The 25,830-nt window shown below is 51.6% G+C and overlaps 1 protein-coding gene across 3 annotated transcripts in view; it reads left to right on the plus strand.

The window, feature by feature from the left end:
* Positions 1–25,830, plus strand: part of PRICKLE2 (prickle planar cell polarity protein 2) — a 417,431-nt gene that overhangs the window by 344,541 nt on the left and 47,060 nt on the right. For all 3 annotated transcript variants that reach the window (XM_075549937.1, XM_075549938.1, XM_075549940.1), the window contains 5 exons: positions 8,115–8,228; positions 11,337–11,474; positions 14,060–14,263; positions 16,642–16,828; positions 22,710–23,579. In XM_075549937.1, coding sequence (XP_075406052.1) covers positions 8,115–8,228; positions 11,337–11,474; positions 14,060–14,263; positions 16,642–16,828; positions 22,710–23,579 — 1,513 coding nt within the window. The remainder of the gene's footprint in view (positions 1–8,114; positions 8,229–11,336; positions 11,475–14,059; positions 14,264–16,641; positions 16,829–22,709; positions 23,580–25,830) is intronic.

Below are 25,830 nucleotides of genomic sequence, written 5' to 3' on the forward strand. Positions count from 1 at the left end.
CAGTCTCATCCATCACATTGTATGGCCTTCACCAGCACCACTGTGGACTTTTCCATCCCCGGAAACAAAAATGGGGTACTTCCTGCACTACCGCCCTCCTTCTTCTCTCCTTCCCCTGCTAACCACCACTGACCTTTGGTCTCCATCAGCTGACCTGCTCTGGGTATTTAAGTGAGGTCGTGTGATGGGTAGCCTTTTGTGATTGACTCTCTTCACTCAACATAATGTTTCCTAGGTTCGTCTATATTGTAAATTTTTGTTTCTCTTTATGGATGAGTAATCGTCCATTCTAAGTATGAACCATGTTTTGCCTATCCATTCATCATTTCCAGCGTATGTGGGTGATTTCTACCTTGTGGCTACTGTGAGGAGCGCTTCAGTGAAGATTGGTGTCCCTGTGCTTTGGAGGACATTGGGGTCCATGTACCTGCCCTGCTGTCTCTGGGGCAGATACTTGAGGGTGGAATTGCTGAGTCATAAGGTGGCTGTAACTTTCTGAGGACCCTACCAAACTGTCCAGACATTCATGGGAGAGTCTACCCGTTCATCTCATTGGCCAGCACATATCCACATGGCCACCATGGGTACTAAGGAGGTACAGGAGTACCATTTTTAGTTAGGCATATGCATGCTCTAACTAAAGCAAAGCCAGGATGTTCTTAATAAGCAAGGCAAGGAGAGGGGGTCTGGGTGGACAGCATCTCTGTCACAGATCCCTCACCCGTTGTGCCCTAGTGTGGTGAAAAGTGCACTTGATGAGCATACTCCACGTTCTGGAAGGTTACTGTGAATTTATTTAGGAACATCTCTTGGTTCTGCTCTGGAGAATACCAACAGAAGAGCTGTTCATCTTTTCTGTTAATCAGTCAACCAGACATGTTGGGAACCTGCTTTTCTGGGTGCAGTGTCCCCCTTTCCTCCTCCTTTCTTTGGCTTTCCTATCTACCTGCCAGTCTTTGGGGAGGGGGTTGTTTTTTGCTTCATAGAGAAGGCCAAGAGTCCACAGAAAGCAAAGGACGAGGATGAGGAAGCCAAGTTCACAAATAGCTGCACGAGCGGTAGGCTGTGTGACCCTCCATGTGACCTGTGGGCCCCATCCACCCCCAGGCCATGGCAAAGTCTAGGGAGGCTTCCTACGTAAAGGCACAGCCAGAACCAGAAGCCACAGCCATTGCTGCCTGGTGCATTCCTACCCATGGCGACCCCATGGGTGCCAGAGCAGATCTGCTGCCTCGGGCTTACTGTCTTCTATGGTACTATTGAGTGGGCTTGCACCACCATCCTGGCCAGCCTCTCATTTAGCAGCTGATTAGCAAACCGTATGCACCAACCACAGCCCTAAAAACACATCAAGTGTAGATAGGGAACTTTGCTGATCCTGACTCTCATTTAGGGTGAAGGAGAATTGTTTTTGAGGTCAGCCAAGAAAATCTGGTTGTTATAAACCCCGCTTCCCACCCTTCATCTCCCCTCCACCTTTGGGGAGTGTTTGCTCTAAGGCAGCAATTCATAACAGTAGTAAAATGACAGTGATGAAGTAGCAAGGAAAATAATTTGATGGTCGGGACACCACCACATGAGTAACCGTATGACAGGGTCGCGGCAGTAGGAAGGTTGAGAACCACTGCTAAATAGCAGTATTGCTTTCCGGTTTCCCACCCAGAAATATGAATACTTTGCCTTTCGGCTTTCTCTCTCCAACTGACGGGCCCCTGCTTAAGCGTGTAACTTGGCATGGAAGGAGCCTTCGGAAGCCCTGGTTTCTTGCGCCTCTAGGATTTCTGGGTCTCTCAGAGAAAATCGAAATCTCACTGTTTGCCCTAACAACTTCGTGTGGTTGGCTGTTAATGGGGAACCTAGTTTAAGCACCTGAAGACTGGCAACTCCACAGTCTGGTTCTCACAGAGGTGCCCAGAGCAACAGCAGGGGCACTGTAGCTACACGTGTAAAAGCTCCGCCCCAGCAAGCCTCCCCTGTCCTGCAGGGTCACCAGCAGTCGGAACCCACTCCACGGCTGGGGCTTGGGTTTGGTACCGCAGGCTAACTGAATGAGAAACCTGGTTTTCAATAGGCCTTCTGAGTGATTCCGATGCAGCGGAAGCTTGGGGAGCACTGCTCTACATAAAGCCAGCTGCCCACTCCCCTTTAGGAGCACAAAGGCAGTTCCTCCCAAAGGCAGAATCATCGGTCGCCCATCCCTCTGCCCTGGCAGAACTGCTGTCTAATGCGCAGCTCCTGCCAACAAGCCTAGCCTTTCACCCCGGGCGAGTCCCTGCTCTGCACACTGCATGTGCACGCTGAGGAAAGCTCTGACGGTCTGTCTGGAACACACTGAAGTTGCTGCCAAGCCTCCCTGTTGGCCTGCGGGCTATTTTGTCTTCAGAAGCCACTTTGCTGTGTTCCCAGTGCTTTTGTCTGGGGCCAGCACACCTAGTAGGGCTTCACCTCAGGCTGAGTCACAGAGCGCCTTTAGGGAGAAAGGTTTCAGTGTAGCAAAGATCCCAGAATACCTACCAGACCAGTTCCACGTACCTAGAAGGAGTCCTAAGGTGACCAACATTCCAGCTAGCAGCTTGGCGCAAGGAGCATCACTGGCCGAATTCTATTGGTTTTGTTTGTTTTCTTGTAAAAATTATTAAGCGAAACATAGTTGGGCTAAAACGAGCCATCGGCAAGATTTTCAGAGGTTATGCCAAATTCAATTTTTGTAGCGCCAGAAAGGATACTCAATATTTTCCCCTGACCGTTGATTTGCTGGGTGTTTATTTTGGGCTCTACAGTAGTTTTGTGGTGGAGAATGCCAGGGGGAAAGACATCCAGCATTTCCCTGTTCATCCAGAGACAGATGGGGAATTCAGGAAGGTTGGTCTCTTCACTCAATCCCACCCGTCTGCCAATCCTTTTTGCTTGATAAAGGTTTGGAAAATCTAATGGCACAGTGGGCTAAGCACTGGGTAGCTAACATCCAGGGCAGAAGTTCAAACCTACACATTACCCTCCAGGAGAAAGATGAGGCTGGTTGCTCCCATAAAGATGTGCAGTCTCAGAAACCCTATGGAGCAGTTTGGAGTCAGAATCAAGTCCACAACAGTGAGTTTGTTTTCCTTTGGGAAATGCCAAAAGAAATAGCCAATGTTAAACCCAAAACCAAACCCTCTCATCTAATCCAGCGGTTCTCAGCCTTTATAATGCTGCGACCTTTTAATATGGGTCCTCATGTTGTGGTAACCCCCTCCAACCTTAAAATTATTTTCATTGCTATTTCATCGCTGTGAGTTTGCTACTGTTATGAATCGGGAGACCCCCTGAAAGGGTCCTTTGACTTCCGAAGGGGTTGCGGCCCACAGGTTGAGATCCGCTGATATAATCCGGTCCAGAGCCTGGGCATCTCAGGAGAACAGAACGGCTCCCTGGGGTTTCTTGGCTGTAATCTCTACGGACGCAGGCCTTGCTTTAGGATCGTCGTCAAGCAGAGTTGGCGCCACCCAAGGACCAAATGAAATCAGAGGGGCTGTTTTGTTCCTCAGAGCAAGCCAGACAGCTTCGACCACATGATCCGGAGGTCATTTTGTAGGTCCTGGATTCCTCGGAGGTGGTTTGGTTTCTTCCTGGACAACTCCAGCACAGTGGTAAGAATGTTTTTAACCCATTCATCGAATTAGTGGTTGCCTCAGATTAAAACTGCAAAATCACTGCCAACCAGGCAGTGCTAACTCATTGCAAGCCTAGAGGGCAGGCTTGAACTGCCCCTGTGAGTTTCCAAGACTGCAGCTGTTTAAGTAGAAAGGCCCGTCTTTCTCCCATGGAGCAGCTGGTGGTTTGGAACTTCAGACTTTATGGAGAGCAGCCCAAACTGTAACCACTGTAGCGTACCGCCCAGGGCTCCCACGTGAAGAAGATTCAAGCATGTTCCAGACTCAAGGGGTTGCTGGGATACAGGTGGGAAAGGTATGCCTTCGGTGGTGTTGATCAGTAAGTAAGGTCCCTGTATGGGGCAAACCATTTGCACATGATTACTAACTGGAAGGTTGGCAGTTCAAACCCACTCAGTAGCACTGTGGAAGAAAGGCCTGCTGGTTTGTTTCCATAAGAATCACAACCAAGAAAATGGTACTCTATCCTGCCTGGGGTCACCATGAGTCAGAATTCACTCAATGGCAGTGGGCTTGGCTCTGGTGTGATTGGGAGGCCTACATTATGAAAGATAGCAGAAGGTGTCCAGGAAAGACACAACTGGGTTCCCAAAGAGTAGTCAAGAATTCAAAGGCTTCCGGATGGCCTCTTGTACAGCAAGGAATGTATAAGCCTCCTGAATGGCTCTGAAGTTCCCCATGATGGCTGCCCCTACCTGATGAGTCCACCTTGACCTGGAGTTGAACTTCTCTGCTCCAGCCGCTCAGCCTCCAGGTGTCGACACAGCCTACTTACGTTATGCTAATTAGGGATCTTCCCCAGGGAATCTGGAAGAAAAACTAGCCAGAACTAAAGTTAGGTATACTCAGACGCTTTAAGAAGGGAGAAGCCGACCCAGAGAAAGAGCAGAGCAGAGGCCAGAGCACGCTGGGCCTAGTGACGGGAGAGAGCATCACTGGTCACCTTCCAGTCCGGTCCCATGTCCTCTTGAGGGCCCACTGTACTTCTGGGGGTCTTTAAAAATGACCTCACCTTTGTAATAAATTTCCTTTTCCCCCCTCTGAATTCAAGCTACCAATAATAATTTTGTATTCCTTCTAAGTTATCCCTAAGAAGCCCTGGGGAGCCCTGGTAACTTAGTGGGCTGCCCAGTGAGCTGTTAGCCACCAGGTCAGTGGTATGAACCCACCGGCCACTCCACAGGAGATAAGATGGGGCTTTCCACTCCCACCAAGAGTTACCATCTCGGAAACCCACAGGGGCAGTTCTACCCTGTCCTGTAGCATCACTGTGACTCAGAATCGACTCAGTGGCCAATGACCTGAGTCTTGAAGGAACCCTGGTGGTGCAGCAGTTAAAGCATTTCAGCACTAACCAAAAGGTCTGCCATTGAAGCCACCAACCTCTTCATGGGAGAAATGACTTACCCTAAGGGGAAATCCTACCTTCCTAACGACTTACCCTAAGGGGCAATCCTACTCTGTCACAGAGACGCGTCTAAGGCCTGGTCCGTGTCCTGGGCCGCACTTGGAGGCACTACTAAGAGGTTTCTGTTAAGCTTCGTAGTCTCCATCCCCGGAGAGGAGAGCTCTTTCAGCAGGTGAAACGAACACTTTTTGCATTCGAGCGCCTCCATTTGTGCCGGCAGCCATGTGATCTTGCTCTGCTGGGGACAGGAAGAGAAGAAACTGAGGGGACAAGATGACTCTGATCACATCACAGACCTGTTTGCACCAGAGAAAGCCAGGAGATTATAGTTGGAACGCACCTGTAGCACTATAATGTGCTCAGGAAAAGATTAACGGGCTTGGCTTGTATCTTTGAGCTGATACCATGGTCATGCTCTCTAAATGTGGTTTTCAGGACCTGGGGTATAATTTCAATGTGTGTCGTGGGCGCTATTTTCCATAGATCGACAATAGGGTCCCTGTGAGTCAGTATCAACTTGAGGGGAACCGATTTGAGTGTTCATTTGGTTAAACTATTAATTTCGGCTAAGAGACGTGAGTTTCCCAGGGGTTGGTCTTACTCTACAGACTAACAGGAGCCCTGGTGGCACAGGGGGTTACACGCTGGGCTGCTGAGGTCATCCGTTTAAAACCACCAGCCACTCCTTGGGAGAAAGAGGACACTTTCTAACTCCCATAAAGAGTTAGAGCCTCAAGACCCCACTGGGGCAGTGCTGTGCCACCCCAGGGGACACTGAGCTGGAATGGACTCTGTGGCACTGGGTGAGCCGAAATGAGCCCAAAGACCCACAGTGGAGAGAGGCATCTGGATCGCTCCAGCGGGACATGGCCATTCTTTCTTCACGTTACTTACTACCGAGGGCCCACCGTTTTGCCTGCATTCCCATTTCATCCCAAGCTTAGGAGGAGTGTTTGGAGCGATTGCGTCCGTTTTCCAGGAACCGGGCATCCAGATCTGCCTAGCCACTGACATACTCGCTCGGAGGACCCGCTGTGCTGGAGAGGGAACAGGGCTCCCAGGCCACCTCAGTCTTGGGCTGTGTCAGAGAGCACGTGACTCCAGGGGCTGCCGGGGATGCCAGTGCTCCGGACAGTGAGCAGGATGAGTGAGCAGGGAAGAGGGCTGAGAGGGGGAGTCTTCAAGCGCGCATTGGTCTCTGGCTGTCAAGCATGTGGTCATTCATGCTGCGCACTGTCCCTAATGTCCTGTAACAGTCCTAGGAGTTGTGACCATGGCAGCGTGATGTAGCAATACAGCATTTCTACAAACAGCCCCGGCCTTGAGGGGCAAAGCCTATTCCCTAAAACAGAAAGCACACATGTCCCGGAATATCTGGCACTTACCTGCTGATGGGACCCGGGGACTCTCCTGAGCAGGAAATAAGCGGTGCCAGTGTCTGATTCTCTAATAGCCACCTGCTAATTTCGAACCAATTTATAATCTGGGCTTTTGTTATTTTTTTTCACAAGAGAGTGTCGGTAATGTGTGGGCCGCCTTTGAAAACTTAACCATTCCCTCCCATCATTCCCTGCCAGGTGCCTCAGGGAGAGTGCAGGGGCCCTACCTGATGAGAGCCTGTTTGTGGCTGCTGCCTTTGGGATTTGATTAAGGGGAGATAAGCACAAGATGGTGAAAGGTTACCCTCCTTAGTTATGAAAATAAAGGTACACATTGAACTACTAGCCACAGTCAGCAGTTCAACCCCTCCCCCCCACCCTCATTCACTCTGTGGGAGAATCGTGAAGCTGTCTGCTCCCATAAAGATTTACAACCTCAGAGCCAAACCCCAGCGAGCAGCTCCACTCTGTCCTGTCATTTAGGGTAAATCTGAGTGAGGATCCACTCCACTGTCGTAGGTTTTATTTGGTCTTCCTGTTTTTTCTATGATCTTGTCACCATGAAGTCTCTTTTCCCCTAATGTCGATGACTTCATTTCTTGGGCTCAGAATCACAACTCTGCTCCCCAGCATTCCCAAAGTCTGCTTTTGCACCCAAGTTTCCCTAAACACACGGGAATTAGACCCGTTTTGTGGAGTGTGACGAATACGTTGAATTCAGAGAAGCCAAGTCCTCCCTCCGCTCCCTGTGGTTGAATGAATGCCTTGTTTCGCAAGAAGCAGCCATGATACCAAGAGATACATGACAGTCGTTTTCTGTGATGGCATCGAGGCTTATGGAGGTGTTTTCTTCTCCTGCATAACAGCATACCTCTCTGCCCTCCTCACCACCACCACCCCCCACCCCCCAGTCGCACGCACTTTGTCATTCAGCTGGCCTGTTATACATGTGACGGGCTAAGGACGCTCTCCTCGCCTTCTCTGGCTGGGTGGGGTGCTTGGCGCTTTCCCAGCTTCATAAAGGTTCTTGGGACATTGTGAAAATGTGTCCTACGAGTTGCAAAGTGGCGCATGCTAGAAGATGCAAAAGGCCTCATTTTGCTGATGGTTGTGAATTCCCCATCCCCATGTCCCAGATTCAGCGGCTCTTTCTGACACATATCAGCTGCTGCCTGTCCTTACAAATGGCTCCGAAGCTGGAGGGCTTGTACTGTAGGTGGAGGCTGAGGTACCCAGAAGTGCTTCGCTGCCAGAGACGGGTTTGACGGCAGTGCCGAGGCAGGCGCGGACATATCCCTCTGGCGAGGGAAGCACATGACACACTGGAGAGGCTCACAGAGAAAATGGTAAAGTTGCTCTCAGAGGAGCCTGCCCAGGAAGCCCTACCCCCTGGCTCCCCCGGCATGGTTGCTGAATTCTCTTTTTCTAGGAAAGCTTGCTGGCTCGTGCTTCCTTTGCAAAGAGAGGGGAAGCCCCAAGACATGGGTGATCCGCTTCCCTCTTTCTTGCAGGATGAATTTCTCTGCAGGCAGGAAGAAATGTGTGCCCTGTTGAGTTTCCTGCTGGGTGGGGGAAGCGCCCTGCTACGAGGAGGACAGCAAGGGGGTCCGGGGAGATGGATGAGCCACTTACTGAATGGACGGGCACATGACTCGGGTGTCTTCCCTCCGGCAGGTTCACCAGTACTACAGCTGTCTCCCAGAAGAGAAGGTCCCCTACGTGAACAGTCCCGGGGAGAAACTGAGAATCAAGCAGCTACTGCACCAGCTGCCCCCCCACGACAATGAGGTAAGGGGCTGGCGGGAGGTGGGGCCTTTTCCTGGAGTCTTCTGTAAATCGCCCCCTTCCCCATCATCAGAAGGCTGTGGTCAAGTGAGCGCTCCCGAGAAAAACTCTGGCAGTTTACTCTAAGTTTTCGCTTCCTTAATTGGAGCCGAAAGCAACATCCAGCACCTTCTAGGGAGTGTTCCTTAGGAGCAGAGCCGCGTTAGGGACTGCCTCTCCGGGTGCTGGGAAAACCAGGGAGCCCGGGAATGTTAACGCTCTGGTCGAGGTTGTTGTACTCCAAGAGGGATGTGCCACGCTGGTTGCCCATTTGATCGGAAGTGCCCTGAGCCGAGTCAAGCCGGGCACATACCTTGTGACTCTCGGGAAGGGTTGGCGTCCCTCACCTTAAATGAGAATGCAAGTTGTCCACATGACACTGCAGTTGGAAGTGAGGTGGCCAAATGTGCCTGTGGCCGAGTGCTCGGGTGTGCCAGGGTTCAGCGCCTGTGATCCTGGAAGGGTGACTCACAGACTCTGTCATGGTGCCTGAGAGCCATGCAGAGCCCAGCCAGAAGACCTGTCTTATCTTTGAAGTCGGCTTGATCGTGGAGGTAAATTTGTAAGCATGCTCTTTTGAAAGATGGGGCAAGAGATTCGGTTTGTGAAGTAGAAATTACTTTTGAAGTGTCTGGTTTTGAAATAAAAATAGCAATCCTATAGACTTGAAGGCCTTGTTCACTGAACTCTGGCTATATCTAAAGCAAAAGAAAAATCCTTTGAAATCGAAAGAAGAGGTAACCCCTTTCGCAAATTAAACATTAGCTTTCTACCAGCTTTTTCTACCCACAAATAGACCCTTACCGCTCAGTGCCAGGGGGAAATGAATGTCTTTCAGTCTTATCTCACCTGTGAGTCAGAATCAACTCGATGGCAGTGGGTATTGGGATACAATAAATAGAAGAAGGAGCTGCAGGGCACAGGTAGTTTATGAATGTTGGTGGTTCTAACTCACCCGCAGCACCACAGAAGAAAGGCCTGGTGTTCTCCATCCACAAAGATTACAGCCAAAAAACCCCTATGCAGCATAGTTTTTTTTTCTGCTCTGTAACAGGTGAGGTCTCCGTGAGTCGGAATTGGTGCCGTGGGAACGGGTTTTGGTTTTTTGTTTTTTGGTTTTTTTTTAAGGAATAGGAGTGAGCCCACCAAATGTTTAAAAAAAAAAAAAACACGTTAGCAACGCCATCAAAACATGCCCACAACCCTCTTTCCTGCTGCTGCTCTGGGCATTCATCCGACAAATATACATAACGCTTTTACCTTTAAAGCTGAGAGCCAGCATTGTAACCTGATGCCCAGTTAACTAATTTGGAAGCCAGAATGCGGGTTTTTACAAGCTTGAGGGGTGTGCCTCTCTTTACAAGCATGTCCATAAAATGTTAGCAGCCTTGACTGTGTGTGTGTGTGTGTGTGTGTGTGTGTGTGTGCCGGGGCTGTTGAGGTCACTGCAGTCCGCCCTCTGGGACAGCCGCCGGAGCTGGAGGTGGTTCCGACCCCTTTCACTTGACAGACGTTATCTGTGCTTGTCTGTCCTTAGAGGCTTTTTCGGGGGTGTGGCTGGTTCACTGTGGTTGCATGAGAAGAGACTCTGTTCAGATGGCTTCTTCCTGCTGGGGGGAACGCCATGAATCTGACCATCGGACCATTCAAGGGTCTTTGGAGGACAAAGGGTGATCCTAAAGTAAATGTTTGATCATTCTCTTTCTGCCTTGGCTCGGACCCTTTTGATGTACACAGAAGCCATTAAGTAGAATGTTTTAAAGGCTCTGGGTTTCAAATTGGGACCTGCCTGTCCTCATTCAAACGTTTTCCTCTAACCAGTTATCTGCCAATGCGCCCGAGCCAGGGGTCCACCTTCCTGATTGTCCAGATTAGCGCCACTGAAGCAGGAGGTAGATTAGAACCAGGCCTCCCCAGTGAGGTGTCTGGCTTTTTGGGTGCTCTATGGATGGGACGGTAAATAAAATTGAACCACGTCAGTAAGGAAGTTCCCCTCTTGTGAATCTTGTTCCATTGCTGTGGCTTGAGTGGTTGAATAAGTGAGTGTCTGACACCTCCCTGACTCAGACCAGTCTCCGCTTCTCCAGAGTGCACTAGGGGCCTCCCAGAAGCAAAACAGACCGTTGGAATTTAACAAGATGGTGTTCTTCTCACTCTATTTATTTTTATGGCTAACCTTCCTCTTATTGCAGGTGAGACCAGCTTTCCATATATAGTCATGATATGCTCTCTTTTTAAATAAATGGACTCAAGTTAAAAAAAAAAAAAAGAAAAGAAAGCCAGGCAGTCTTAAAACATGATTAAGTAAACAATGGTTCGAGGCTCTGGCAATATTCCCAAGGTGCGCAGAAGGAGAGAGTGGAAAACACTGCATGTGATCACTGGCTCCGCCCTTCCCGGTAATGCTGTGAGTTTCTGTGTTTAACAAGGAGGAATCTTAGGCCCGTTGATGCACTTCACCACAGCCTCGCAGGCAGCTCCACTCTTCCCGCATACGGGGATATCCACATGGCTCCACCGAAACGTCTAGACCAACTGCTCAGTCTCAAGCCTTTGTCCTGCCGTTTTCCCAAAATGAGATCGAGCAAAGAGAAGCCATGAGCATCAGACCAGGTTCTCATGCACTAGGTGGAAGCCCTCCTTGAGTCTCAAGCATCATATCCAGGGGCACAGTGGCTGTAGTGTGTCAGGGGCCCGCAAATCCACGGTGAGAATGAAAACCCTGAAATTTCACTGGCGCCAAAGCCATGCGCAGATGATTTGATTTCCGTTGGGTGCTTAAATCTGTGTGTGAGCAGAGTCAGGTAGTAAGGTTAAGAAGCTGTTACAAACATTTGTCTCATCTAAGACTAGAGCTGATTTGTGCCTTGGGGACTGTTATGAAGCTCTGTTGACTCACCAGTCTTGGTGGAGACTCACCCTAAATGGCACCAAGCCTGGTGTTTTGGAAGTTCTGGGTAGGGCATTAGGACCCAATGGCATGTATGGAATGTGGACAATTCTGTGACCTGGGCCCCAGGAACCTTGAGGAGCAAGAGTGACCCCCTTTCTGCCGCTTTCTGTGTGATTCAGGTTCGGTATTGCAACTCTCTGGATGAGGAAGAGAAGAGGGAGCTGAAGCTGTTCAGCAACCAGAGGAAACGGGAAAACTTGGGCCGAGGCAATGTCAGGCCCTTCCCAGTCACGATGACAGGAGCTATTTGTGAACAGGTGAGTATGGGCTTGGGGGGGGATGAAGAGGGATTGTCCTGCCACCTGTTCACTCATTCATTCATTCATTCAATAAATATTTTGTTGGCAGTCAGGCATAGTTCTAGGCCTTGGGGATACAGCAGTGAACAAGAGACAATAAAACTGTCACCTTGTCCTTGTAAAGCGTGATGTTAAAGAGGAAGACATCAAACAATAAACCAATACATAAAAGAAAAAAAACAAACATCCCCATCAAGGAAGATGGCTAGGAAGCGCTGGGAGTGTGGAGGCTAGAATTTTAAATGAAGTGGCTGGGGAAGGCCCGCCCTAGAAAGCTGGAAAGTGGCACCTGAGCCAAGACTCGCAAGAACAGAGGTAGCGGCTCATGTAGACCACTGAGTCTGAGGGTACGGCCAGCTCAAAAGCCCTGAGGCAGGTGAGTGGTGTCCATTGTACTCTAGGAAGAGCAAGGAGGCAGAAAGGAAGAAAAGTTGCAAGTAAGGTCATGGGGGGCCATGGGAAGAATTGGATCAGGGGCATGATACGATAGACAGATAAGATATGATAGACTCCTATTTTTAAATGAATTCTGTAGAAAATGGAGCTGGCCCGGGATCACCAGATCTGGGAAAAATTTTTCCCAGAATTTTCTCAGGACCAAACCTTTTCATGTTCCTTCTTGGGTTGGAGGGCTCCTTAGCAAAGCACAGGGAAGGGTCATGCATTCGCCCCAGGGCTTCACTGTGTCGAGGAGCCTGGATGTGTCTGATCTTCTCCTCACCAGTAGAGTACGTGATATGGTAGAGGAGGTTCTTAATGAAGGTGGGTAGACTGGCCTTCCTGCCAGTGCCAATGGTCATGTCCTGTACCTCTCTCTGCCCCCCTGCTCTCTCTGTAACTCCATCTAACTCCTTCAGCTCTTGATGGACCCATCCAGACACCAAAGTTAAGTTCACTTCACCTGGAATAGGGAGCAGGGATGGATGCCATTGGGGGGGGGTGTGTCCTTGTGTCAACTTTCAGAGGGTAAGGCAAGAAGGTGGAAGGAATAGGGAGGCTACTTGATGTGAGGAGATGAAGGAACCAGAGCTTTGGCAGGAGAGTCTTCATCTTCACCTGGAGACTATTGTTGGGATACAGGTGATCCGTGGTTACAAGGTGAATGTTGGTGTGCTCAAGACCCTCTGCCACAACCAGACACGTCTCTTGCTGTCAGCTAAGCTGGGCCCACCTGAGGCGGAACAAAGGTTGGACATTGCACGGACAGATGGGGAGAGCAGGAGAGAGAGGTGCCAAGAGTTCAGAGGCAGGAAGACATATGTATGTCTCATGTTTCTGCCACGTGACCCTGACTAAATCATGTTTGCTCAGTTTTGTTGTTTATAAAATCCAGTAACAAGTGCATGTCTCAAAGAGTTGTGATGGGGATTATGTAGGTATGATCAAGCTCGACTAAGGCCATCATGGGAGGCTGGCATGGGATTTTCTGTTGTACGAAGTCTTTCTTCGTATCACAAATATGTGAATTCCCAGACCCTGCTTCCGGGGGCCTTCCTTCGGTGTCTCTGCTTGCTCGACACCTGCGCAAGCCTGTGGGATGAGAAAGATTGGGGAAATGAATGGCTTCCCGACTCCTTGGGCATTGTGCCCAGACTCAGCCATTCCCTCGGGGTCATAGTGAGAGGTTCCTGAAGAGGGTGAAGCACATGGCCAACCCCATCGTCTTCTGAAAGAATCCCCTTAGTTTCAGGCATCACATCCCCTCTTTGTCACACCCCCTCTTCCACCCCAATGACAACCTGGGTCATTCTACCTAGCGAGGGACAGGGCCTTGGGAAACTAAGGGAGAAAAGGGACGGAGAAGAAACAATCCCATCCAGCCTATGGGACCAAGGCTGCCTCCTGCGGAGAAAGGAGGCCTGGTGGCCCCATGGTTAAGCCTAGGATGCCGACTGAAGGGTTTGAACAGCGTGGTTAGAATCCACTGGGATTTCTGCAGGGAGAATAGCATGGGGGCATGCTCCCGCGAAGATGACAGCCCCAAAAGCCTTTCAGATGACTACAGGCAATCAGTGGGAGGTGAAATAGAATGGAAATGGAATATAGATTCCTGAGAACTAAAAAGATTGCAGCCTAGAAAGTCAGACGAGGCAATTCGGTTACAAGTCATCACTGCCAATTGGACAGCGAACCCCCTCCCAGGTGGTTAGCGATAGTCAAGGAAGGCATGCTTCCCTGCCAGCCCCCAGTCCCGAGCCCACCCTCTCCCCAGGGCCCCTCCAAGCCTGCCCTGGCCCGGCCAGCTCCTCCTGGTGGGAATGCCGTGCCTCTGGAAGGCCCTTAGAGTTTGGGGACACTCTTGAGACTGTCGCTTTGTGCAGCAGTCCCCTGTGGGTTATGGTGCCCTCCCACCACCGTGATCCAAGGAAGGGAGCGGGCAGAGGGAGGGCCAGTGAACAGCCGCGCCAGCCAGGTTCCCCAAGCAGGCGTGTGTTGGATCATGGTGGTGGCGACGGTGGCGGCTCTCCCCTTGTGCTCAGTGCTCTCCTTGGTGAAGAGGAAGGAGACGGGAGGAGGCGCTAATGTTTCACTCTGCCCCACAGTGCGGAGGCCAGATTAACGGCGGCGACATCGCCGTGTTCGCGTCGCGCGCGGGCCACGGGGTTTGCTGGCACCCACCGTGCTTCATCTGCACCGTCTGCAACGAGCTCCTGGTGGACTTGATCTACTTCTACCAGGATGGGAAGATCTACTGCGGGCGGCACCACGCCGAGTGCCTGAAGCCGCGCTGCGCCGCCTGCGACGAGGTCAGAGCAAGCCCCCTCTGAGCCGCCCCTCGACGTGCCATTGCCCACTTTGCCCAAACCGCGAGCTCCCCACGGCGGGCTGTTTCTGTCATTCGGGCATCCCCTGGCCATGAGGTCACTTCAGAACTCCTTACGAGGGGCAAACATCTTGAAGCTTTCAATGCCAGTCCTCATTCCAGGGTGCAGTTGTCCGCCATGGAGGGCCACTCCTGGCTTAAAATCGTTCCAGGTCCCCAGATGTAATGGGATAGATTGTTTGAAAGCAGAAGAAAGTCTAGACCAAGACTTGATGTCACGGTTGGGGTGTCTCTGGTGGAATGCTCACCTGTCCTGCAGGAGACCCGGGTTAGTGTCCCTGCAGGCCAGTGTTCCTGGGGGACAACTGCCACCCATAATGTCTCCAAGGTTTATCCATGTTGTAGCCTGAGTCAGCAGACTCCGTTCAATAGCTGTGTAGAACTAGACATCTTGTTTCTGCACTCGCCAAGTCATGACGGACAGTGGAGTCATTTCCACTTTTTTGGCTATTACAAATGCTGAATGTAAACTTGAATAGGAATACAAGTGTTTACGTATGTGAAATGCTTTAAGTTCTTCTGATGCTTTAAGCCCTACGAATGGAATCCAAGGGTTAACTAGTCACTAACTTTCAAGGTGATGCCAGACTTGTTTTTTTCAAGGCAAAAGCACCCTTCCATCCCACCATAAAGGAGCAAAGAGCCCGAGGTCTCCGCCTTCTTGCCAGTTCTTGCTGTTTTCTGTCTCTTGAATAATAACCACCCTAGTAGGTGTCAGGTGTCAGGTGGTATCTCATGGTGGTTTTGATTTGCATTTCCCAAATGGATAATTGTATTTGCATATGTTTATTGTCCATTTGTATATCTACTTCAGAGAAATGCCTATTCAGATCTCAGCTTTGTTTTTTAATCGCGCTGTCTTTTTATCAAGGAGCTTTGGTGGTGGTGTGGACCAGGCATTGGGCTGCTAACCCTTAAGGCCAGCAGTTCAAACCCACCAGCCGCTCCGAGGGAGAAAGATGACGCTGTCTGCTCTTGTAAATGCTTACCATCTTGGAGACCCTGTCTAGGATCGCTATGAGTCAGAATCAATTCAGCGGCAGTGGGTTTGACCTTTCATCGATAAGCGACAAGAGTTGTTGACACATTCTGGGTTTAGTCCGGTACCAGACACATGATCTGCAGCCCATTTTCCAGGCTGTGCTTTCACTGTCTTTGATAGTATCCTCCAAAGCGCCAACATCTCTTTCTTTCTTTTTATGGATTCCAGGGTATCTGTTTGTTTCTTCTATTGCTTATGCTTTTTATGTTATAATTCAAAATCATTGTTGCAACTAATAATCTATGGTTACAAAGATGGATAGCTCTGTTTTCTTCTAAGAATTTAATAGTTTTAGCTTTTCATGTAGGTCTTTGATCCACTTTTGAGTTCATTCTTAATATGGGATGAGATCAGGGTCCAAATACATTCTTATATTTGTGGGTATCCAGTTTACCATTTGCTTGTTTAAAAGAGGATTCTTTCCCTATTGAATGAATGGTCATGGTACCCATTTTGAAAATCAAGTGACCATAAACCTACGAGTTGTTTGTTTGTTTGTTTTTACTCTCAGTTATGTTTCTCTGATCTTTGGGTGCATTCTATTGCTAGCACCGCACTGTCTTGGTTACTGTAGCTTTGTGGGACATTGCGAAACCTGTGCCCTTCATTTTATTCCCAAATCATATTATACCAGACACACCGCCCCCCCCCCCCCCAGATGCTTCCGAGAGCTTATCCTGTGCTGTACATTGAAGTGATCTTTCCTAAGGCAATAAGGACTAGTGAGGACTTTGGCAATTTGGAGAGACTGCAGCCCATCTGGAAGCAGCACCCCTCTCACGGCTAGTCTGTTGTTGCCATGCATAAATGTGTGCTGGGCCATCACCAAATTCTGTGTTTCTAAAAGAGAAGCCAGGATTCCAAATGTTTATATAAAATTTCCCTATTTTAAAAACGTTATATACAAACCACATGAAGCAGATGTGTTTGCATATGTCTAAATGTGCCCATGGGCTATCAGTGTGGGGAGCTGCTCTGTTCTTCCCGGTAGAAAGCTCTTCCTGCTTTTGAAATGAGGTTGGATTTATCCCTGGCCAGGCCAGCCATTTGGTGTGGCTGTACTTTACGGAAATCCTAATTTAGAAGCAGGTACCAACAGGGTAGAAAGAAGCACACCTATGTTGTGGCTGGATAACTGATAGCTTGGGCCTGCTTCCCATCAGTCTAATTTGGGGTGACCCTTTAGGTTTTCTTGGGGGCAGGATGTTCTTTCTCACGGCTGAGTTTCCAGCACTGACCGTTTGGCTTCCCCGTTCCAGATCATCTTTGCAGATGAATGCACCGAAGCCGAGGGACGGCACTGGCACATGAAACACTTCTGCTGCTTTGAGTGTGAGACGGTACTGGGCGGCCAGCGCTACATCATGAAGGAAGGACGGCCATACTGCTGCCACTGCTTCGAGTCCCTGTATGCCGAATATTGTGACACCTGTGCCCAACACATAGGTGAGCCAGCGCGTGGCGGTCAGCTTGGTCCCGATCTGGCTGGATCGCTGTAGTGTCTGGAATAGTTAGAACTCCTTGGCTAGGAATGGTTAAATCCCACCTCATGCTAGCTTACATTGAAAAGGGGGTTTCTTGGCTCGTGTTTCTGGGAAGGCCAGGGACTAGCCAGCAGTCCCTGTTAGAAGCAGATCAAGGGTTTAAACATGTCCCCACCGCACCCCCACTCTGTTTCACTGCATCTTATCTTCCTAGGTCCTGCATTCATTCTCACAAGGAGAGAGGCCAGCTCTCTCCCAGTAGCCAATCCAGGCCCTCCAAATAGGGATCTTCCTGATCCGTCTTGGTTCTGTGCCCGCCCCTTAAACAGAGACCCGGCCATCCTCTCGGTCCACTGTGGATGGGCGTCACGGGTCCGCCAGACGAGATGTTCTGGTGCTATGTGAGAGAGTACCAGAACAAGGAAGCCAATTTATTTCTAGCAAACATCACACACACACACACACACACACACACCACCACCACCACCACCACCACCACCACCACCACCACCACCCTCCACCCCACCCCCATTCCACCCCAATCCAGCTTAAGCTCAGCGATAGTCAAACTTAAAGAACCTCAAAACTCTCCAAGTAAGTGGCAGACCTGATGTGGTGAAAATCATCTTCCCTTTGCAGGTACCGGTCTGGAAAGCCCTTCAATGCCGGCCCAGATCACGCTGTGCTTGGGGCGGGTGGTGTGCATTGCACTGACCGTCCCCGGCACTTTGGGAATGGCTGGCCAGTGGCCCAAGCTGCCTGGGGCATGTACAGGTGCAGGAAGTCTGGTTGGGAGTTGCCCACTCTTTACCTGTAGTGAGGAGATGTGACAAGCATCCATCTCTGGTCCCGGTTGTCCTGATGTACAAGATGGTACTAGGGACCCAAAAGAAGTGACTGACTGTCTCCTTGGTCCATCTGAAGGGGTATATTCAGATGGAAAATTAACCAATCATGTGAAAGGGTATATGTGCTGGTGAAAACCACAGCTTAGTGCATGGGCCACCTACTGTGTGCCCAATGACATTTGTCACTGGGAAGTCCAAGTCCCACCCAAGAGACTCAGGCCAACTCCATGAGGCCTTCCCAATCTGGAGTCCTGTGTCAGGGCCGGGGGTCAGCACTGCTATGAAGACCTTTGTCCAGCTGCAGCCCATTCTGGGATGTCAGGTGGCACACTGGTCACTTGCCTCCTTCCCTCTAAAGCCCTCACCCGCTCACAGCCTGGCGCCTTCACTAAGTACCCAGGAGCTCGTGTTTCTCCAGGGCCCGGGCAGATAGTCAGCAACACAACTTTCTTTTAGCTGCAAGGGAGGCAAGGAGGCTCTCCCACTGCGACAGGCAGCTGGCCAGGCCTGTGCAGAAGTGCAGGGAGGGAGCAGCATCCGGGGAAATGGTACAAGTGACTCGTCCAGTGTGGCTCCCCTGTGAATGCTGAGTCTGCGAGTCTGTGGTTGCTCAGAAGAGAGGGACTGAGTGTGCAGGAGACCTGCCGAGAGGGGCGCTACCTGACACCCATGTTCCGGTTTCTTCTGCCCCTTTCCAGGGAGGTTTAAAGGCTTCTCCAGAGACTGCTGCCTAGAATTGTCATTCGGTGCCTCGGGAGACGTTAAGATAGGTGTGCAGACCTCAGAGGTCCTGCTGCTTTCTTAGCTTTCCTTCTTGTAGTCAATTGTTTTCACTATCATAGCGTTACATAGTGGTTAGGCATCGGGCTGCTAACTGCTAGGTCAGCAGTTCCAAACCACCAGCCGCTCCCCAGGAGAAAGACAGAGTTTTCTACTCCCATAAAGAGTTGCGGTCGCTCTCTTCTGCCCTCCTCTCCTCCTGCATCCGTACATGGACCGCCAAGAAGGGCTGAGAAACCAACACACGGAGACATGCACACAGGGGCAGACATCATGTCAAGATGGAGACAGAAGTGTCTATAAGTCCAGGAATCCCTAGGATTGTTGGCAACTACGAGAAACGGAGATAGAGGAGAATCTTCCCCGTCGTGCACTCTGAGTTTGACTTCTAGACTTCATACCTGAGACGACAAGCTCCTGTGGCTTCTTCACCTGTCCTCACTGATTAAATACAAGTTTCACAAAAATGTACATGCACTGTATGAGCTGAGAGACATCTTAACAAATTAGCATTCAATCTGGGGAAAAAAAGAGGTGCAGTCTTGAAAACTCTCTGGGGCAGTTCTACTCTATCCTGTCGGGTCGCTATGAGCTGGCATCAACTCAGTGACAATGAGTTTGATGTATTTTGGGGGGGGGGCGGTTAGGGCTGCAAGGTCAGTAGTTCAAATCCACCAGCTGCCCCTTGGGGAAAAGATGAGGCTGCTTAGTCCCATAAAAATTCACAATCATGGAAACCATATCTAAGGCTGTCATTGGTTAAATTCAATTTGATGGAAGCGTGTTTTGTTTTGTTAGCATTTCAAAAGCCACCAGGGTACAATGAGTAATCCAAATTGGCTGGCGGTTCAAATCCACCGAGCCCCTCCACAGGAGGAAAGGTCAGGGGACCTGCCCTGTAAAGACCACATCCTGGGAGCCCCTACGGGGTCTCTGTGGAGTCTGGATCAGCAACAGTACCAGTTAGCTGCCCCCTCTCCCCTTTTCTTAAACTCATAAAAAGATGCCAGCATCTCACTAGAGCAGGGAGCGCCCGTGGCCTGCCGTTTCCTCTCTGGTATCACTGGAATGCTGTCTTTGACCTTTCTTTTTTCTTTTTTCCCCTCCCAAAGATTAGCTTTGCCACAAAACACAATTTTCGTGCCAGTGTGAAAGGGCCGGCTCTGTGAATGAGGCATTCCGCCGTTGCTGGGTGCTCTAACGCGGGCCAGACTCGATAAAATAGTCCATATTTATACAGCCGCTCGGAGGGAGCGGACCCTGCACCGGGCGGCTGTTGCCAGGGCGACGGGGCTTTCGGCAGCGCAGGGCCCAGTAAACAGTCCCATAAACAGACAGGCTGAAGCCGCAATGGACGCACACACCCTACACGAAGTGCTTAAAGGGCTTACGCGGACGGACGGACGGACGCAGAGAGGAACGCGGGGAGGTTAGGCTCAGAGCCCTTTCCAGATGGTGAGGGTTCAGCAGCAGTTCAGAGGACCATCTGACTTCGCTGATGTTTATCAGGGAGCACGCTCCCCTGCCTGCTGCGCTGCCTTCTGACATGGCTCCCCGCCCTCCCCTGCCCCAGCACCGCCTTCCGGAGGTCCCTATCTCCAGAAACTCGGGGACTCCGTTTCCTCGGGGTGCCTCGGACTCTCAGAGTCCTCGCAGAAGCAGCAGGTGGAGGGCAGGCCAGACGGACTGGGTTTCCTGTCCGCTCACTAGTGTAAGGGGTGTGGAGGAGGCCCCAGCTGCCTGGGCTGCTGTACCTTAGGAGTAGAAGCTCCCCACAAAGGGAGCTCCCCACAGCTCCCACGCGCTCTCTAGACCCCTGACCCGAGACAGAAGTGGAGCTGGAACCGAGGGAAGACCCTCAGCGCCTCAGAGTTGCCTCTGGGGGTGTTTCCCCGACAGTGACCCTCGGAGCAGAGGGAGACAGGCCTTCAGACCTCATGCAAACAAAAAAGAAGTAACAGTAGTAAAAAGATCCGCACACAGGTACCAGCGCTCTGAGCGTACGAACTCCACTCCCCCATGAGGTGAGTCCTTTACGATGATCCCAAGCTTACTGCTGAGGAAGAGGAGGAGACAGAAATGAAGCAACCGGTCCAGGGTCACACAGCTCAAAAGGGGCAAAGCAGAGATGGGAGTCCAGGCAGTGGGGCCTCAGTATCCAGAGTCAGTGCTGCCACGCAGGATGGAGTTTGGCTGACTCCTGGGGTCCCCCTCGCAATCTCTGCCCCCTATGCTGCAGGCTCCTGCTTCCTCCCAGGGGGCTGGGCAGACAGTGCTGGACCCCACAGCTCTGGCCGGTGGTGTTTAGGCAGGTCCTGGCCCCTCCTCACTCTTCCTGGACATGCCCAAAGAAGGACAGCTGGTTTGTGCAGTGTCCCTCCCACCTTGGGGTGGCCTGTGTGGCTGCTCCTGCCCCTTTAATAGTCCCTCAGATGACACTGTGGCTAAGCGGACATCTGCTATCTGAAGGGCGCCTGTTTGAACCCACCAGCCACTCTGGGGAGATGTGGCAGTCTGCTTCTGTTAGATTTCAACCTTGGAAGCCCTGTGGGGCAGTTTCACTCTGCCCTACATGGTCCTAGAGAGAGAGAGAGAGAGAGAATCAACTTGATGACAATGGCCTTGGTTTGGTTTTTCAGTCTCTAGGGACAGGCTCTCAAATAAACAGACTCCCCTTAGATTGGAAAGGAAATAATGGGACCATTTACCTCACATCTCTCTCCGCATAAGATCCCGTGACACCCCAGTGAATAGGGCAAGAGTAAGATGAGGCACCTCCACCTTTGACCTTCGTTCCCTTGGTTTGTTGTTCTGTACAGAGAGTCCCTCTTGGGTTCCTGTCCTCTGACTCTCTAGAGAAGGCTGTAGCCCTTGTTCTTTGAAGGACCAGCCCCAGTGATTCTTAGGCCCTGAAGGCGGCATTCCCATTAGTCCCACATTTCAGGGAGGATTTTTACCATTGTACATCAAGAGTCTTGAGAAGGTCCCCTCCCATCCAATACTAATGGTTTCTGATGGAATTCTAAGGCAGGGAGCCTTCCGTCCTGGCAGCTTCCAACTGCACTGGCAAGAGAGCTTCCCCGTGTCAATCAGTAACAGGAGTCCCAGGTGACTCTGGCTCAGCAGAGGTCACATGCCTACTCCTGTGCTAGTCACTGGGGCTCGTGGCCTGAGGGCGGGGGCTGGCGAGGACCCCACAGGGAGCTGCAGTCCACAACCTGAAGAGATGATGAGAGAGGAGCAGGAGGGGTGGAGGAGATGGGGGTGGATCTCTGATAAACACTTAGCAACACTACATAAGGCAGGCCCAGGGCGGGAATGTCTTCCTACCTTGTCCTGATGAAGTGAAGCAGAGAGTACCAGGTGTGGGGACCAAATGGTTTGGACAGACCCTGGCCAAACCTTTCTTTACCAAGAGCTAAAATGCATATTCTTCTTTACTGCTAAACTACTGCCGTGCATTGCCCTTTGGATTGGCCTACACTGGCGATGGGCATTCAATCCTCCATCCAGTCAGCATAGGAGCCACCCCAAGGTTCAGGAGATGCCCCAGAAATGCAATGGCCTTGACCTCATAGAGCCTCCAGTGTAGTGGAGGAGCTACGTGTGACACGGATAGATTCACTTAGCAGTCCAATGCCACATGCTGGTAATACTGTGGTGACCGAGGAGGAGATGATCGCGGAACATGCTGAAGAGCACACTAGGAGACACGGAGGGCAGGAGCACTTCTCCAAGAGGTTGGCAGGGAAGCTCAGTGTACAACTAGGAGCAGACTTGCAGCCAGTACTGTCTTTGCTTGGTTTTACAGCCATCAGCTGATTGTAAAACCTCCCTGAGCCTCTGTTTGCTCATCTGAAAGATAGTAGCAGTGATTGAGGAAGCAAGTGCATTTCCATCTTCACCGCCCTTGAGCAGTGCTTATCTGTGGGGATCCTGAGCACCCTCTAAGAGAAGCACATCCCTGGCAGAAGGGCCCCCACGCAGGGCATTGTGATCTGGATTCCCTGTGCTCAGAGATGGCACCCTAAGAAAGAGCAAGGGACTCCCCTAGGAGGGCATGGGCACCAGGCACGTGCTGAGCTGGGCATTGACTTAGGGACCGTGTTGAACTGCATCTGGAGGTCAGAGGCCAGCCAGGGCCCTGCGTGTTTGCTTGGCGGTGGAAGTGAGTGAGCAGCGCATCAGCCTCTCCTGTGTCTCTCTCTTCCCCAGGGATCGACCAAGGTCAGATGACCTACGACGGTCAGCACTGGCATGCCACCGAGACGTGCTTCTGCTGTGCTCACTGCAAGAAGTCCCTCCTGGGTCGGCCTTTCCTCCCCAAGCAGGGCCAGATCTTCTGCTCCAGGGCCTGCAGTGCCGGCGAGGACCCAAATGGCTCCGACTCATCCGATTCCGCCTTCCAGAACGCCAGGGCCAAGGAGTCCCGGCGTAGTGCCAAGATCGGCAAGAACAAGGCCAAGAGCGAGGAGCCGGTACTGCCCCAGCACAGCCAGCTGCAGGTGAGCCCCAACCTGCTGTCGGCCGACGTGGACCCCCTGTCCATGCAGATGGACCTGCTCAGCCTGTCCAGTCAGACACCCAGTCTCAACCGGGACCCCATTTGGAGGAGCCGGGAGGAGCCCTATCATTATGGGAACAAGATGGAGCAGAACCAGGCCCAAAGTCCTTTGCAGCTCCTCAGCCAGTGCAACATCAGAACATCCTACAGCCCCGGAGGGCAAGGGGCCGGGGCCCAGCCCGACATGTGGGGCAAGCATTTCAGCAACCCAAAAAGGAGCTCGTCGCTGGCTCTGAAGGGACACGGGGGCAGCTTCATCAAGGAATGCCGCGAGGACTACTACCCCGGGCGGCTGAGATCTCAGGAGAGTTACAGCGACATGTCCAACCAGAGCTTCAGTGAAACCCGAGGCGGCATACAAGTCCCCAAGTACGAGGAGGAGGAAGAGGAAGAGGGCCTGTCCACCCAGCAGTGCCGGACCCGCCATCCAATCAGTTCCCTGAAATACACTGAGGACATGATGCCCGCCGAGCAGACCCCCCGGGGCTCCATGGAATCGCTGGCCCTGTCTAATGCAACAGGTAGGTTCTGTCAACCTGGAAAACAGGCAGTCCATGGGCAACCTGATGCTGCTGGTCCTCAGGGTTTTAAGCTGCTGAGCCGGGGTAGTCCAAGCCTAGGGTAGCTTCTCTCTTAGATGCTAGACTATCAAGAAGCCTGAGACAGGTCCTCAGATTCCTCTGGTTTCCTGGATGCTCACTCCCGAGAGGGAGGGAATAGAGCTGGATGCAAGTGAGTGGCGGTGCCCCTGCTGGCCTGATCCTGCAGGGAACTCCTTGAGACAGTGAGACTGACCTTGGGTATCACTGGGTCCGTCCACCATGGGCTCTGCACCCCTGAGTGGTGAGTGCAGGGTAAGAGTAGGAATGTGAGTCTGGTGTAAAGCAGCCCCTGCCAGGCAGCAGCAATCAGGGAAAAGAGCCAGCTCTGAGCCAGTACCGCTCTCACAGGCCCTGGGGGGGCGGGGGGAAGTGGGGGGGGGTGATGGTAGGTGCCTGGCCTGGGACTGCCTGGACACCAGAGCATCTATTGAAACTCCAAAGACTGGCCTAGGCCCCAGGAGCTCACCAGGTTTGGATGTGAGGATAAAGACATACGAAACACATCGACAGAGGAGGATGAGGGCCGGCAGCCGAGAAGGACAGGAGTGAAGAGAAAGAGAGCCAACCCCCCCACCCCATCCCCCACCACCAAGTTGTCTGGTTGGTTTGTGCCCAGTGGGAAGATGGATGGTCCTCTAGGATGGGGCTGGGAGTCAAGGATGCCTGCGAGTTGTTAGCCATTCACAGCGCTTTAAGCTCTGCAAAGGTATTGACGCTTGGAGCCATGTGCCTTTGCTGTAGCACCCCGCTGTGTGTTCAGCTATCTCAGCTCATTGGCCGGGGGATAGACCAGCCAGGGGCTTGTAGAACTCCTGGAGTGAGGGGGGTGGGGGGTGTGGTGTGTGTGTGTGTGTGTGTGTGTGTGTGTTGGGGTGGGGGTGGGGTTCCCATCCACTACAGACTGGGAATGGGTGAGAAGCAGCCCTGCTGTAAGCTGTACTCAGTGTGTTGTTGTTAGCGACCACTACGTCAGCTCCAGCTCATGGCAACCGTGTAAGGAACAAGCGTCGCAAAGTCCCGCGCCATCTTCACGATGGTTGGTGTGTTGGGGTTCATCAGTGTCACTGTGGTGCGTGTGGAGCACCTTCCTCCCTGGGGGGCTCCCCTTCCAGCACTGTATGAGACAGTATTCCCTTGGGATCCCCAAGGTTTTCAGACGCCTTCTGTCTTGCTCTGAAAGTTGCACTGGATCCTCTCCATCCTGAGTGAGCTTGCTGGTCTTTGAAATACAGGTGACCTAGCTTTCCCGCATCTGGTTACGAATTGGGCTGTAAGCTGAAAGGTTAGCCGTTTGAAACCACCCCCACCCCCACACCCCTCCACAGGAGAAAACAGGGCTCTCTACTCCCATTAACACTTAAAGTCTCGGAAACTCACAGGGTGGGAGAGACTCGCTATGAGTCAGCATCCACTCGACGGCAGTCGTGGGAGCTTCCTGCATTACAGCAATGTGCACACTTCCACAGTGGGACCAGCAAACCGATCGATGGTGGACGCTGAGCAAATCTGCCCCACACGGGGCAGGGCATGAAGGCAGGAAAATATGCGTCTGCCCTTCCCAGCAGGGACACTGCAGTCAGATGGGGCTGGATGGAAATTGTGGGCACCGGCACCATCTAAGGGGAAAGAGCCGGTTGATTCCGACCGTGTGCTGCCGTATTTATTCACCTATACTTGGGCATTGTTGACCGTGTGCCAAGCATGTCTCTGAGCACTTTATAAATATTAGTTCGTGTAATGTCGCCATCACAACCCTATAAGGCAGCCGTTCTCAACCTGTGGGTCACGACCCCTTTAGGGGCCAAACGACCCTTTCACAGGGGTCACCTGATCATACAAGCAGCAACATGACAGGTATGAAGTCACAACGAAAATAACTTTATGGGTGGGGCATCACCACAACATGAGGAACTGAATTTAAAGGGCGCGCATTAGGAAGGTTGAGAACCACTGCAGTCAAAGGGAAACATGCTCTTCGGGGTCTCCTTCCAGAACTGAAAGAATTAAGGCACAGAGAGGCTGAGGGTCTTGGTCAATGTCATCCAGCTTTAAGTGGCAGAGGAGGGTGACTGACTGGGTGTTACCTTTTACCCCCCTTTCCAGCACTTTCACAGGGGCCTTCTTATTTGTCCCAGAGGGTAAGAGCCCTGCTTTGGATGAACAAAGGAGG

The sequence above is a fragment of the Tenrec ecaudatus genome, chromosome 5 (genome assembly GCF_050624435.1).
Source record: "Tenrec ecaudatus isolate mTenEca1 chromosome 5, mTenEca1.hap1, whole genome shotgun sequence".
In the NCBI taxonomy this organism is placed as follows: domain Eukaryota; kingdom Metazoa; phylum Chordata; class Mammalia; order Afrosoricida; family Tenrecidae; genus Tenrec; species Tenrec ecaudatus.